The sequence below is a fragment of the Oncorhynchus kisutch genome, linkage group LG10 (assembly GCF_002021735.2).
Source record: "Oncorhynchus kisutch isolate 150728-3 linkage group LG10, Okis_V2, whole genome shotgun sequence".
In the NCBI taxonomy this organism is placed as follows: Eukaryota; Metazoa; Chordata; class Actinopteri; order Salmoniformes; family Salmonidae; genus Oncorhynchus; species Oncorhynchus kisutch.
Genome location: NC_034183.2, coordinates 1,145,394 through 1,160,299, shown reverse-complemented (window position 1 = coordinate 1,160,299; position 14,906 = coordinate 1,145,394). Strand labels below are relative to the sequence as shown.

Here is a 14,906-nt window from a genome sequence, read left to right as displayed (position 1 = left end):
TCTACAGTACCTGAGTGTTGAACTTGATAAGGACACATGGTGTCTACAGTACCTGAGTGTTGAACTTGACATAAGGACACATGGCATCCAGGATGATCTCCTGGGTGATGGTGCTCTTATCACTGATTCTGAGAGTGAAGGTCACACTGCCTCTCAGTCCTCCTGGAGATGCTATCTGGACAGGAGACACCACCTCTACTACAGGCTTCCTATAGGAAGGTCAGAGGTCAGAGTTAGACCCCCTGGAGATGAGGCCTGGACAGGAGACTCCACCTCTACTACCGGCTTCCTATAGGAAGGTCAGAGGTCAGAGTTATACCCCCTGGAGATGCTATCTGGACAGGAGACACCACCTCTACTACCGGCTTCCTATAGGGAAGTTAGAGGTCAGGGGTTAAGGTTAGGATTAGACCCTCTGAAGATGACACCTGGGCCGGACACTCCACTTCCACCGCAGGCTTCCAATAGAGGACACACGGGCACTGTGGCCTGACAGACAAACTAATTACATATACTGGCACTGTGGCCTGACAGAGAAACTAATTACATATACTGGCACTGTGGCCTGACAGACAAACTAACTACATATACTGGCACTGTGGCCTGACAGACAAACTAACTACATATACTGGCACTGTGGCCTGACAGACAAACTAACTATATATACTGGCACTGTGGCCTGACAGACAAACTAATTACATATACTGGCACTGTGGCCTGACAGACAAACTAACTACATATACTGGCACTGTGGCCTGACAGACAAACTAATTACATATACTGGCACTGTGGCCTGACAGACAAACTAACTACATATACTGGCACTGTGGCCTGACAGACAAACTAACTACATATACTGGCCTGACAGACAAACTAACTACAAATACTGGCACTGTGGCCTGACAGACAAACTAACTACATATACTGGCCTGACAGACAAACTAACTACATGTACTGGCACTCTGGCCTGACAGACAAACTAACTACATATACTTGGCTGAGTTCAGTAGGCTCCAAACTGCCTGAACAGGGAGGGATTATCTGAACTTGTCCAATCAAATCAAATGTATTTATAAAGCCCTTCGTACATCAGCTGATATCTCAAAGTGCTGTACAGAAACCCAGCCTAAAACCCCAAACAGCAAGCAATGCAGGTGTAGAAGCACGGTGGCTAGGAAAAACTCCCTAGAAAGGCCAAAACCTAGGAAGAAACCTAGAGAGGAACCAGGCTGTGGGGTGGCCAGTCCTCTTCTGGCTGTGCCGGGTGGAGAGGAACCAGGCTAAGAGGGGTGAGTCCTAATGAACACGACCCCGTTGTATCGGCCAGCCCGATGAGAACAGGAAACAGGATGTTTCTCTCACCGTGTCTGTAGGTGGTAGTCCATCACGTCCCAGGCGTCCCAGTACAGAGGAACATCATCAAACAGCACAAACTGGTTCCCACTGCAACCGTGAGATATCGCCTCTCTGGAACACAGAGAGAGAGAGAGAACGGTTTCATTCTCGCTGTGTGTGTGTGTGAGTGTGTGTGACCAACATTGTATCTCAGTCACGCCACCAATGTTATAACCATAGCCATTAAAACAAGTAGATGGTGAAAACATGAAGATTTGGTTCCCCAAGTCCTCAAAAAGTTCTACAGCTGCACCATCGAGAGCATCCTGACCGGTTGCATCACCGCCTGTTATGGCAACTGCTCGGCATCCGACTGTAAGGCGCTACAGAGGGTAGTGCGTTCGGCCCAGTACATCACTGAAGCCAAGCTTCCTGCCATCCAGGACCTATATACTAGGCGGTGTCAGAGGAAGGGCCAAAACATTATCAAAGACTCCAGTCACCCAAGTCATAGACTGCTACCGCACGGCAAGCGGTACCAGAGTGCCAAGTCTAGGACCAAGAGGCTCCTTAACAGCTTCTACCCCCAAGCCATAAGACTGCTGAACAATTAATCAAATGGCCACCCGGACATTGACCCCCCCCCACACTTCACCCCTACCTACATGTACAAATGACCTCTAACCTCACTTGGCACATTGACTTGGTACCGGTAACCCCTGTATATAGCCTCGTTATTTTATTGTGTATTTATTTTTTTACTTTAGTTTATTTAGTCAATATTTTTCTTGACTCTATTTCTTGAACTGCATTGTTGGCTTGTAAGTCAGCCGAAAGTATTTGAATATGAAGCTGAATGGCACCCAAAAATTGCTAACGATCATGGTGAAAGTGGCCGTAACTAGCAAAGGATCATGGTGAAAGTGGCCGTAACTAGCAAAGGATCATGGTGAAAGTGGCCATAACTAGCAAAGGATCATGGTGAAAGTGGCCGTAACTAGCAAAGGATCATGGTCGATGTAGTTATTTCCATTCTGACAGAGAACCTCCTTGTAGCCTGTGATTGTTCTGTGCCAGCACATGGTCCTGTCCGTGTGAGGTCAAATTTAGTAGTCAGAATGGATCACATTTAAATAAATATCTACATTTGTAGCGAACTTTAAAAGAATTCACGTGTGGATTGAACTTGACCATAATAAACACATTTTAGAGCCCAAAGCAGCCTTCACATTTTGGGGGGTTTGGCCGTTCTGCAGATCGTCATTTACATAGGAGTTCCAGGACAGACCAGGGCTTTTGGCACCGCTAGGTTGCTATGCAGTAGGCGACCAGCAGAGCTAGTGACTTCACGCTCCAGACCAGACACTGGGGGACTGGTTATAAGCATTGAACTAGCGTAACATTTTGTTTCCAACAGTGATGGTTTGTATAAACCTTGGTGTCGAGATGTCTAAAATGCGATCCTGTACAGAGATACTTTACTTTTGAGGAGATGCGATACTCCATTGAAATCGTATTGACGCCCATTGTGTACGTTGCCCATGCGTTGTCAATGTCCTGCTGGGCGCTAGCTCAAGTCAATTGGGCGCTAGCTCAAAAAAACAACATTAACAAAATTGCCTGCATAGCAACTGTTTTTTTCTGGGAGGATTTTGTCTTCAGATGGAAGGATGAAATAGTATAAATGTCTTTATTAAAATAGCGTGCAGAACGCATCACAGGAATATGTAAATTAAGTGAAAGTGACGCTTTTGTGATTGGACAGTGAAAATTCGGTGTTGTTCTTGATCCCGTTTCACACAGGCTATTTTAGCACAGTGTTTCTGTGTTCCTACTCCGGAGCAGGGCCAGATAGCCCTGGGATAAGATTGATCCTGGCCCACTTTAGAATGTGCAAGTGTGAACACTCGGTTATCCCCGGGCTAAAATCCCCCTTAGCCCAAGGCTGAGGAGGCTCTTATCACAGGGCTGAGGAGGCTCTTAGACACAGGGCTGAGGAGGCTCTTAGACACAGGGCTGAGGAGGCTCTTAGACACAGGGCTGAGGAGGCTCTTAGACACAGGGCTGAGGAGGCTCTTAGACACAGGGCTGAGGAGGCTCTTAGACACAGGGCTGAGGAGGCTCTTAGACACAGGGCTGAGGAGGCTCTTAGACACAGGGCTGAGGTGGCTCTTAGACACAGGGCTGAGGTGGCTCTTAGACACAGGGCTGAGGTGGCTCTTAGCCACAAGGCTGAGGTGCAGTGTGAACGCGCCTTCTGAGGACGGGATTTTACCTGTTAGTCTCGACCAGGTACAAGGAAGCCAGGCATCCATCCTTATTAACAACAGCACGTAATATCCCATTCTCCATGAGGATAGTACCATCAGCCTATGATAGAACAACATTCAAACTAAGATTATCAACGGAAGAGTCACAGTCAACTGAAAGCACCAAATAAAAGCGACATTTTCATATAATGAAATAAAGAACTATTCCCATGAATCAAATGAAATGTCCCAGCTATGTAGTGTATATTTACCTGAACCTTGACGGAGACCAGAGAGACAGGTTTGGTAGCAGTGGCATCACGGACAGAAACTACACCAACACTGGGGACTGTCACCAGAGCTACAGAATAACACAGGAATAACATGTATGTTCACAACGGCAGACGGAGCGATGTGGACATCTGACATGCAGGTACATGAAACAGCTCCAACTGTTTCACTATGCATCACCTCTAAATAACTTACAAGTTCAATTGTGAAAGAACAACACCATTTTGTATTGTGGTTGAGTAACTGCATCAATGATCTGTGAGTATTCACACTGTATAGTCAGCTACGGTACCTAGGCATGGTTGTTGATGATCAGGAGCGCCCCCTGTCAGCGGGAGAACCTCGGTGCGTTCCCAGGGCAGGGTGTTGAGGACAGCAACGGAAGTAGCAGTACTGTCAGAGTCTCCTGTCTGGGTCATAGTCCCTTCAGACCCCAGGGCCTGACAGGAAACACGCAGCAGTCTGGTCCCCACGGTACGGATGTCTGAGAGACAGCGGCACACATACACAGGAATTGGGGTTTCACACTCCACATGGAATGGTTTAAGTTTGTGACTTTTTCTAAAAACAAAAACGGTCTGCTATTGTCATTATGGTCTTTTTACATATACCCTGATAATACACAGCTGATATATACCCTGATAATACACAGCTGATATATACCCTGATAATACACAGCTGATATATACCCTGATAATATCGTAGTGCTGATATATACCCTGATAATACACAGCTGATATATACCTTGATAATATCGTAGTGCTGATATATACCCTGATAATATCGTAGTGCTGATATATACCCTGATAATATCGTAGTGCTGATATATACCCTGATAATATCGTAGTGCTGATATATACCCTGATAATATCGTAGTGCTGATATATACCTTGATAATATAGTAGTGCTGATATATACCTTGATAATATAGTAGTGCTGATATATACCCTGATAATACACAGCTGATATATACCTTGATAATATAGTAGTGCTGATATATACCCTGATAATATAGTAGTGCTGATATATACCTTGATAATATAGTAGTGCTGATATATACCTTGATAATATAGTAGTGCTGATATATACCCTGATAATATCGTAGTGCTGATATATACCTTGATAATATCGCATTGCGTCCTCTACCACCATCTCTATACAGGTGCCAGGAATCACATCATGGAACTGGTTCAGGAGGAGCTGCCTGAAAAACAAAAGACAATTATGGAAAAGTAGAGTGTTGAGGGCCTAGGAGACATGTCAAGGTTTTAGTAGTGTTGAGGGCCTAGGGGACATGTCAAGGTTTTAGTAGTGTTGAGGGCCTAGGAGACATGTCAAGGTTTTAGTAGTGTTGAGGGCCTAGGGGACATGTCAAGGTTTTAGTAGTGTTGAGGGCCTAGGGGACATGTCAAGGTTTTAGTAGTGTTGAGGGCCTAGGGGACATGTCAAGGTTTTAGTAGTGTTGAGGGCCTAGGGGACATGTCAAGGTTTTAGTAGTGTTGAGGGCCTAGGGGACATGTCAAGGTTTTAGTAGTGTTGAGGGCCTAGGGGACATGTCAAGGTTTTAGTAGTGTTGAGGGCCTAGGGGACATGTCAAGGTTTTAGTAGTGTTGAGGGCCTATGAGACATGTCAAGGTTTTAGTAGTGTTGAGGGCCTAGGGGACATGTCAACGTGCGATGTCTGTGTAGAACAATAAAGAGCTCCGTTAGCTAAATACTTCACCTAATTCAACGCTATGGAAGTTTAGTTGCTAATTGTTTATCTAATTTGTTTCTATAGTATGTCTGCCCATTTAGAGAACATGTGTTGTCTCAAAAGCACCCCAGAGGCTAAATGTCTATATCTTTGTGTGCCTTCACCTCCAGAGGACTTGTAGCGGTTCAGAGGGGTACTGGAATGTTTTGTTCAGACACAGAGCCAAGCTGCTGGCCACCTCAACGTCATGGAGCAAGGTCTCGCACCGACGATTCCCTAGCTTAATCTGGGGAGACACGTGGGTTGGAAAAGGGATAAACTCTGTCATTAAAACCCAGTAAACAACAGTTCTAACTAATAAAGTCAATGTAGGGTGTGAGATCCAAACCTGGTCCCAGATGTCGGACATGAACATTACCATAGAGTTGGTAATTCGGCACAAACAGCTCTGAGAGGCTTTGAGAAACCCAAATTAGGCCCCACCTGTGCCTGTGTGGTGTAGGTGCCGTTGTGTAGTTCTAGAAACAGTTCTCCAGTCCAGGTGCACAGAAGAGAGGAGTCCGCCTCGAGCTCAGAGAAGAGCCGGTCAGGACTGGACATCTGGACCCTAAGGTTAGAAACAACAAGACACACCTTACAGTCAATTATGTATAGAAACACGTGTATCCATGGTTACAGTGTAATAAAGAAACAAGTTACAATTACATACATGTGTTCAAATGACGCAACTATAGCCAGAGCCTTCAGAGAGTATTCACAGTCCTTGACTTCTTCCACATGTTGTTGTGTTTACAGCCTGCATTTAAAATGGGTTCAATTGACATTTTGTGTCACCGATCTACTACCATAATACCCATAATGTCAAAGTGGAATTTTACTTGTAGAACAGTTTAGAAATTAATTTTAAAAATGAAAAGCTGAAATGTCTTGAGTCAATCAGTATTCAACCCCTTTGTTATATCAAAAGCCTAAATCAGTTCAGGAGTAAACATTTGCTTAACAAGTCACATAATAAATTGCATGGACTCACTCTGTGTTCAATAATAGTGTTTAACATAATTTACGAATGACTACCTCGTCTCTCTATCCCACACATACAATTATCTGTAAGGTCCCTCAGTCGAGCAGTGAATTACAAGCACAGATTCAACCACAAAGACCAGAGAGGTTTTCCAATGCCTCACAAAGAAGGCTACCAAATTGGTGTAAAAATGTAAATATCCCTTTGAGCATGGTGAAGTTATTAATTACACTTTGGATGGTGTATCAATACACCCAATCACTACAATGATACAGGCATCCTTCCTAACTCAGTTGCCGGAGAGGAAGGAAACTTCTCAGAGATTTCACCATGAAGCCAATGGTGACAATGAAACAGTTAGAGTTTAATGGCTGTGATGGGAGAAAACTGAGGATGGATCAACAACATTGTAGTTACTCCACAATACTAACCTAAATGACAGAGTGAAAAGAAGGAAGCCTGTACAGAATAAAAAATATTCCAAAACATGCTTCCTGTTTGCAAAAAGGCACTAAAGTAAAACTGCAAACCGTGGAGCAAACATATTAACTTCATGTCCTGAATACAAAGTGTTATGTTTGGGGCAAATCCAACACATCACGGAGTACCACTCCTCATATTTTCACGCATATGGGTGGCTGCATCATGTTATGGGTATGCTTGTCATCATTAAGGACTATGGAGTTTTTTGGGACAAAACATAAACAGAATACAGCTATATCTATTGAACAATAGAAACACTTTAATCCAACGGCAATGATGTTTGATTTTGTAAATAAAAACAGAATCTGACAAAAAGTAAAGTGATGTCCCTGACTTTTCCTAAATGTTTGTATTTTACACTGCTCATTTGTCACCATTTTGACATCACGAACAGAAAATTATTTTTTTCACACCTATTCCTAACTTAACCTTCTAACACAATGTCCTGTAGGACATTGGTACCCAGCCAGGTGCTAATGCATCTCTCTCTCCCCTCACTGAATTAATGAAAAATGGATTACTGGGCGATAATTGTGCACCTTACCTCACAATAGAATTTAAATGAGACCTAACTGAATGATGAGGGTGAAGAGGTTGATTAAATTTAGAAAGACAATAGTGTAATTATGAGGATGTTGTGTCTACTTATCAGCAGCAAATAATTTGACCGCATGCCTTGCAGGCTGATACATATATTGTATTGTAATGGAAACTAAAACAGGCTATATGTTTTCTGTAGGACTTTGTAGAATTATACAAAACATATCCTTGACTATCTAAACAAATAACTATTGTTAGTTTTTTAAATATTTCTTCATGCAATTAATAATTTATAATAGTTTATGCACTATTTATTACCGTTGCGTTGGTGCTTATGTTTGCTGCACCTTGCGGATTGATATGCATCTGATGGGTATGGTAAAGAGGACGCACGACAATGTTCTCTAGCCAGGAAGTCCTCATGTTGATACATGCTGGAGAAGCACTGGAGAAGAAGGCTGACGTTTCACGTGTTCCTATCCAATTTATTTTTGTTTCTTTGCGTTGTTTATAACGCACGATATCTGGTGCACGATATCTAAGGAAGTCTCAAGGTTTTACTCGCCTGAGGTAGAGCATCTCATGATAAGCTGTAGACCACACAATCTACCTAGAGAGTTTTCATCTGTATTTTTCGTAGCTGTCTACATACCACCACAGACCGATGGCACTAAGACCTCACTCAATGAGCTGTATCCCGCCATAAGCAAACAGGAAACCGCTCATCCAGAGGTGTCGCCCCTAGTGGCCAGGGACTTTAATGAAAGGAAATCCATTTACCAAATTTCTATCAACATGTTAAATGTGCAACCAGAGGAGAAAAAAACACTCTGGACCACCTTTACTCCACACACAGAGTACAAAGCTCTCCCTCGCCCTCCATGTGGCAAATCTGACCATTATTCTATATAAAAATTACAGCAGGAAGCACCAGTGACTCGATCAATAAAAAAGTGGTCAGATGAAGCAGATGCTAAACTACAGGACTGTTTTGCAGCACAGACTGGAATATGTTTAGGGATTCCTCCCGATGGCATTGAGGAGTACACCACATCAGTCATTGGCTTCATCAATAAATGCATCGAGGACGTCATCTGCACAGTGACCATTCATACATACCCCAACCAGAAGCCATGGACTACAGGCAAAATCCGCACTGAGCTAAAGGCTAAAGCTGCCGCTTTCAAGGAGCGGGACTCCAACCCAGAAGCTCACAATCCGACGAACCATCAAACAGAAATTGAAATTGACGAACCATCAAACGGGCAAAGCGTAAATACAGGACTAATGTCAAACCGAACCAAACCAAACCAAATCAACACCTGCTCTGACGCTCATCGAATGTGGCTTGCAAACCATTAGACTACAGAGAAAAGCACAGCCGAGAGCTGCTCTGTGACACAAGCCTACCAGAAGAGCTAAACTACTTACATGGTCGCTTCGAGGCAAATAATACTGAAACATGCATGAGAGCACCAGCTGTTCTGGAAGACTGTGTGATCACGCTCTCCGCAGCTGATGTGAGTAAGACCTTTAAACAGGTCAACATTCACAAGGCCGCAAGGCCAGACTGATTAAAAGGACGTGTACTGTGAGCATGCGCTGACCAACTTGCAAGTGTCTTCACTGACATTTGTAACCTCTCCCTGTCCGAGTCGGTATTACCAACATGTTTTAAGGAGACCACCATAGTCCCTGTGCCCAAGAACACTAAGGTAACCTGCCAAAATGACTACCGACCCATAGCACTCACGTCTGTAGCCATGAAGTGCTTTGGAGGCTGGTCATGGCTCACATCAGTCCCCTACTGTCCCCTACTCCCTGTTCACCCACGACTGCATGGACAGGCACGACTCCAACACCATCATTAAGTTTGCAGATGACACAACAGTGGTAGGCCTGATCACCGACAACGACGAGACAGCCTATAGGGAGGAGATCAGAGTTCTGGCCATGTGGTGCCAGGACAACAACCTCTCCCTCAACGTGATCAAGACAAAAGAGATTGTGGCCTACATGGAAAGGAGGACCGAGCACGTCCCCATTAACATCGACAGGGCGGTAGTGGAGCAGGTTGAGAGCTTCAAGTTCCTTGGTGTCCACATCACCAACAAACTAACATGGTTCAAGCACACCAAAACAGTCGTGAAGAGGGCACGACAAAACCTATTCCCCCTCAGGAGACTGAAAAGATTTGGCATGGGTCCTCAGATCCTCAAAAGGTTCTACAGCTGCACCATCGAGAGTATGGTCGCATCACTGCTGGTATGGCAACTGCTCGGCCTCCGATCGCAAGCCAATACTGAGGGTAGTGCGTACGGCCCAGTACATCACTGGGGCCTAGCTTCCTGCCATTCAGGACCTCTACACCAGGCCACCCTAGTCATAGTCTGTTCTCTCTGCTACCGCACGGCAAGAGGTACCATAGGTACAACAGGTAGCCTAGTGGTTAGAGTGTAGGGGCGACAGGTAGCCTAGTGGTTAGAGTGTAGGGGTGGCAGGTAGCCTAGTGGTTAGAGTGTAGGGGTGGCAGGTAGCCTAGTGGTTAGAGTGTAGAGGTGGCAGGTAGAGCCTAGTGGTTAGAGTGTAGAGGTGGCAGGTAGAGCCTAGTGGTTAGAGTGTAGAGGTGGCAGGTAGAGCCTAGTGGTTAGAGTGTAGAGGTGGCAGGTAGCCTAGTGGTTAGAGTGTAGAGGTGGCAGGTAGCCTAGTGGTTAGAGTGTAGAGGTGGCAGGTAGCCTAGTGGTTAGAGTGTAGAGGTGGCAGGTAGTCTAGTGGTTAGAGTGTAGAGGTGGCAGGTAGCCTAGTGGTTAGAGTGTAGAGGTGGCAGGTAGTCTAGTGGTTAGAGTGTAGAGGTGGCAGGTAGTCTAGTGGTTAGAGTGTAGAGGTGGCAGGTAGCCTAGTGGTTAGAGTGTAGAGGTGGCAGGTAGTCTAGTGGTTAGAGTGTAGAGGTGGCAGGTAGCCTAGTGGTTAGAGTGTAGAGGAGGCAGGTAGCCTAGTGGTTAGAGTGTAGAGGTGGCAGGTAGTCTAGTGGTTAGAGTGTAGAGGTGGCAGGTAGCCTAGTGGTTAGAGTGTAGAGGAGGCAGGTAGCCTAGTGGTTAGAGTGTAGAGGTGGCAGGTAGTCTAGTGGTTAGAGTGTAGAGGGGGCAGGGTAGCCTAGTGGTTAGAGTGTAGAGGTGGCATGTAGTCTACTGGTTAGAGTGTAGAGGTGGCATGTAGTCTAGTGGTTAGAGTGTAGAGGGGGCAGGGTAGCCTAGTGGTTAGAGTGTAGAGGTGGCATGTAGTCTAGTGGTTAGAGTGTAGAGGTGGCAGGTATCCTAGTGGTTAGAGTGTAGAGGTGGCAGGTAGCCTAGTGGTTAGAGTGTAGAGGTGGCAGGTAGTCTAGTGGTTAGAGTGTAGAGGAGGCAGGTAGCCTAGTGGTTAGAGTGTAGAGGTGGCAGGTAGTCTAGTGGTTAGAGTGTAGAGGAGGCAGGTAGCCTAGTGGTTAGAGTGTAGAGGAGCCTAGTTAAATAAAAAGAGCCTCCACATTGACTGTACCGGTACTCCCTGTATATAGCCTCCACATTGACTCTGTACCGGTACCCCCTGTATATAGCCTCCACATTGACTCTGTACCGGTACCCCCTGTATATAGCCTCCACATTGACTCTGTACCGGTACCCCCTGTATATAGCCTCCACATTGACTCTGTACCGGTACCCCCTGTATATAGCCTCCACATTGATTCTGTACCGGTACCCCCTGTATATAGCCTCCACATTGACTCTGTACCGGTACCCCCTGTATATAGCCTCCACATTGACTCTGTACCGGTACCCCCTGTATATAGCCTCCACATTGACTCTGTACCGGTACCCCCTGTATATAGCCTCCACATTCACTCTGTACCGTAATACCCTGTATATAGCCTCCACATTGACTCTGTACCGGTACTCCCTGTATATAGCCTCCACATTGACTCTGTACTGGTACCCCCTGTATATAGCCTCCACATTGACTCTGTACTGGTACCCCCTGTATATAGCCTCCACATTGACTCTGTACTGGTACCCCCTGTATATAGCCTCCACATTGACTCTGTACCGGTACTCCCTGTATATAGCCTCCACATTGACTCTGTACTGGTACCCCCTGTATATAGCCTCCACATTGACTCTGTACTGGTACCCCCTGTATATAGCCTCCACATTGACTCTGTACTGGTACCCCCTGTATATAGCCTCATTACTAACCGGTACACCCTGTATATAACCTCATTACTAACCTGTACCGCCCTGTATATAGCCTCATTACTAACCTGTACCCCCCTGTATATAGCCTCATTACTAACCGGTACACCCTGTATATAACCTCATTACTAACCTGTACCCCCCTGTATATAGCCTCATTACTAACCTGTACCCCCCTGTATATAGCCTCATTACTAACCTGTACCCCCCTGTATATAGCCTCATTACTAACCTGTACACCCTGTATATAGCCTCATTACTAACCTGTACCCCCCTGTATATAGCCTCATTACTAACCTGTACCCCCCTGTATATAGCCTCATTACTAACCTGTACCCCCTGTATATAGCCTCATTACTAACCTGTACCCCCCTGTATATAGCCTCATTACTAACCTGTACCCCCTGTATATAGCCTCATTACTAACCTGTACCCCCCTGTATATAGCCTCATTACTAACCTGTACCCCCCTGTATATAGCCTCATTACTAACCTGTACCCCCCTGTATATAGCCTCATTACTAACCTGTACCCCCCTGTATATAGCCTCCACATTGACTCTGTACCGGTACTCCCTGTATATAGCCTCATTACTAACCTGTACCCCCCTGTATATAGCCTCATTACTAACCTGTACCCCCCTGTATATAGCCTCATTACTAACCTGTACCCCCCTGTATATAGCCTCATTACTAACCTGTACCCCCCTGTATATAGCCTCATTACTAACCTGTACCCCCCTGTATATAGCCTCATTACTAACCTGTACCCCCCTGTATATAGCCTCATTACTAACCGGTACACCCTGTATATAGCCTCATTACTAACCTGTACCCCCCTGTATATAGCCTCATTACTAACCTGTACCCCCCTGTATATAGCCTCATTACTAACCTGTACCCCCTGTATATAGCCTCATTACTAACCTGTACCCCCCTGTATATAGCCTCATTACTAACCGGTACACCCTGTATATAGCCTCATTACTAACCTGTACCCCCCTGTATATAGCCTCCACATTGTCATTTTACTGCAGTTAATTACTTATTATTTATATCTATTTTTGGTTTAAAACAATGTTTTTTAACTGCATTGTTGGTTAAGGGCTGGTAAGTCAGCCTGTTGTATTCGGCACGTGACTAATAAAACAAGATTTAATTTGAACCCACATCAGAGAGGAATCCCTCTGAGCGGGAAAATAAATGCAAACACTCTTCGTGACTGTATTTCTGATGTCTAGACCAGGGGGCAGCTGGCTCTATTTTATTGGTGGCTGTTGAGTCACGGTGGGTGTGTCGACCATGTATGGTGTGTGTGATTAATATCCTGTGTGTGTGTGTGTGTGTTACGATGTGAGTGGTCCTGACCGAGGCAGTCCGTCTGTGTCCTGGACCCTGTCCAACCTGTCCAACATCAACTGGGTGGGCCCTCCTCCTCCGTCTCCAAAACCAAACAGTGCTGCGCTGTGATTGGCTCGTCCTTTGTCCTTGTTGTTCTTCACAGTGTTGACCAGCTGAGGAGGAATGAGGAGGGGCTTCAGTACCCGCACCTAGTGCTCCTGTACCAGACCTAGTGCTCCTGTACCAGACCTAGTGCTCCTGTAAGGGTCTGTTAACCAGACCTAGTGCTCCTGTACCAGACCTAGTGCTCCTGTACCAGACCTAGTGCTCCTGTAAGGGTCTGTTAACCAGACCTAGTGCTTCTGTACCAGACCTAGTGCTCCTGTACCAGACCTAGTGCTCCTGTAAGGGTCTGTTAACCAGACCTAGTGCTTCTGTACCAGACCTAGTGCTTCTGTACCAGACCTAGTGCTCCTGTAAGGGTCTGTTAACCAGACCTAGTGCTTCTGTACCAGACCTAGTGCTCCTGTAAGGGTCTGTTAACCAGACCTAGTGCTCCTGTACCAGACCTAGTGCTCCTGTAAGGGTCTGTTAACCAGACCTAGTGCTCCTGTAAGGGTCTGTTAACCAGACCTAGTGCTCCTGTAAGGGTCTGTTAACCAGACCTAGTGCTCCTGTAAGGGTCTGTTAACCAGACCTAGTGCTCCTGTACCAGACCTAGTGCTCCTGTACCAGACCTAGTGCTCCTGTACCAGACCTAGTGCTCCTGTAAGGGTCTGTTAACCAGATCTAGTGCTCCTGTACCAGACCTAGTGCTCCTGTACCAGCCCTAGTGCTCCTGTACCAGCCCTAGTGCTCCTGTACCAGCCCTAGTGCTCCTGTACCAGACCTAGTGCTCCTGTACCAGACCTAGTGCTCCTGTACCAGACCTAGTGCTCCTGTACCAGACCTAGTGCTCCTGTACCAGACCTAGTGCTCCTGTACCAGACCTAGTGCTCCTGTACCAGACCTAGTGCTCCTGTACCAGACCTAGTGCTCCTGTACCAGACCTAGTGCTCCTGTACCAGACCTAGTGCTCCTGTAAGGGTCTGTAGGGGGGATAGGGGGTTAGGGTTGATACTCACATCCTCCACCTTCCCCTTCATCTCATAGGAGTTCCCTGGGGGAAAGTGTGTCAGAACCTGAGAACCATCCAGACCCTCCCAGAAGAACGTGTTGTGCTGCAGGGAGAGAGAGAGAGAGAGAGGGGGGACAGAGAGAGAGAAGGGTTCATTTAAAGCAGTGTTACCTAATGGTTACAAGGTAACACTCACAGGGAGAGAGAGAGGGAAGGACAGAGAGAGAGAGGGGAGGACAGAGAGAGAGAGAGAGGGGGGAAAGGGGGAAAGAGGGAGAGCAAGAGAGAGAGGGGGGAAAGGGGGAAAGAGGGAGAGAGAGAGAGAGGGGGGAAAGGGGGAAAGAGGGAGAGAGAGAGAGAGGGGGGAAAGGGGGAGAGAGGGAGAGAGAGAGAGGGGGGGAAAGGGGGAGAGAGAGAGAGAGGGGGGAAAGGGGAGAGAGGGAGAGAGAGAGAGGGGGGAAAGGGGGAGAGAGGGAGAGAGAGAGAGGGGGGAAAGGGGGAGAGAGGGAGAGAGAGAGAGGGGGGAAAGGGGGAGAGAGGGAGAGAGAGAGAGGGGGGAAAGGGGGAGAGAGGGAGAGAGAGAGAGGGGGAAAGGGGGAGAGAGGGAG

The 14,906-nt window shown here is 46.4% G+C and overlaps 1 protein-coding gene across 2 annotated transcripts in view; it reads right to left on the bottom strand.

Moving 5' to 3' along the window:
* Window positions 1-14,906, bottom strand: part of man2c1 (mannosidase, alpha, class 2C, member 1) — a 63,907-nt gene that overhangs the window by 26,031 nt on the left and 22,970 nt on the right. For both annotated transcript variants that reach the window (XM_031832871.1, XM_031832872.1), the window contains 10 exons: window positions 14,306-14,401; window positions 13,209-13,354; window positions 6,055-6,178; window positions 5,736-5,857; window positions 4,994-5,079; window positions 4,168-4,359; window positions 3,857-3,945; window positions 3,611-3,705; window positions 1,363-1,467; window positions 53-209 (listed from right to left, as the gene is read on the bottom strand). In XM_031832871.1, coding sequence (XP_031688731.1) covers window positions 53-209; window positions 1,363-1,467; window positions 3,611-3,705; window positions 3,857-3,945; window positions 4,168-4,359; window positions 4,994-5,079; window positions 5,736-5,857; window positions 6,055-6,178; window positions 13,209-13,354; window positions 14,306-14,401 — 1,212 coding nt within the window. The remainder of the gene's footprint in view (window positions 1-52; window positions 210-1,362; window positions 1,468-3,610; window positions 3,706-3,856; window positions 3,946-4,167; window positions 4,360-4,993; window positions 5,080-5,735; window positions 5,858-6,054; window positions 6,179-13,208; window positions 13,355-14,305; window positions 14,402-14,906) is intronic.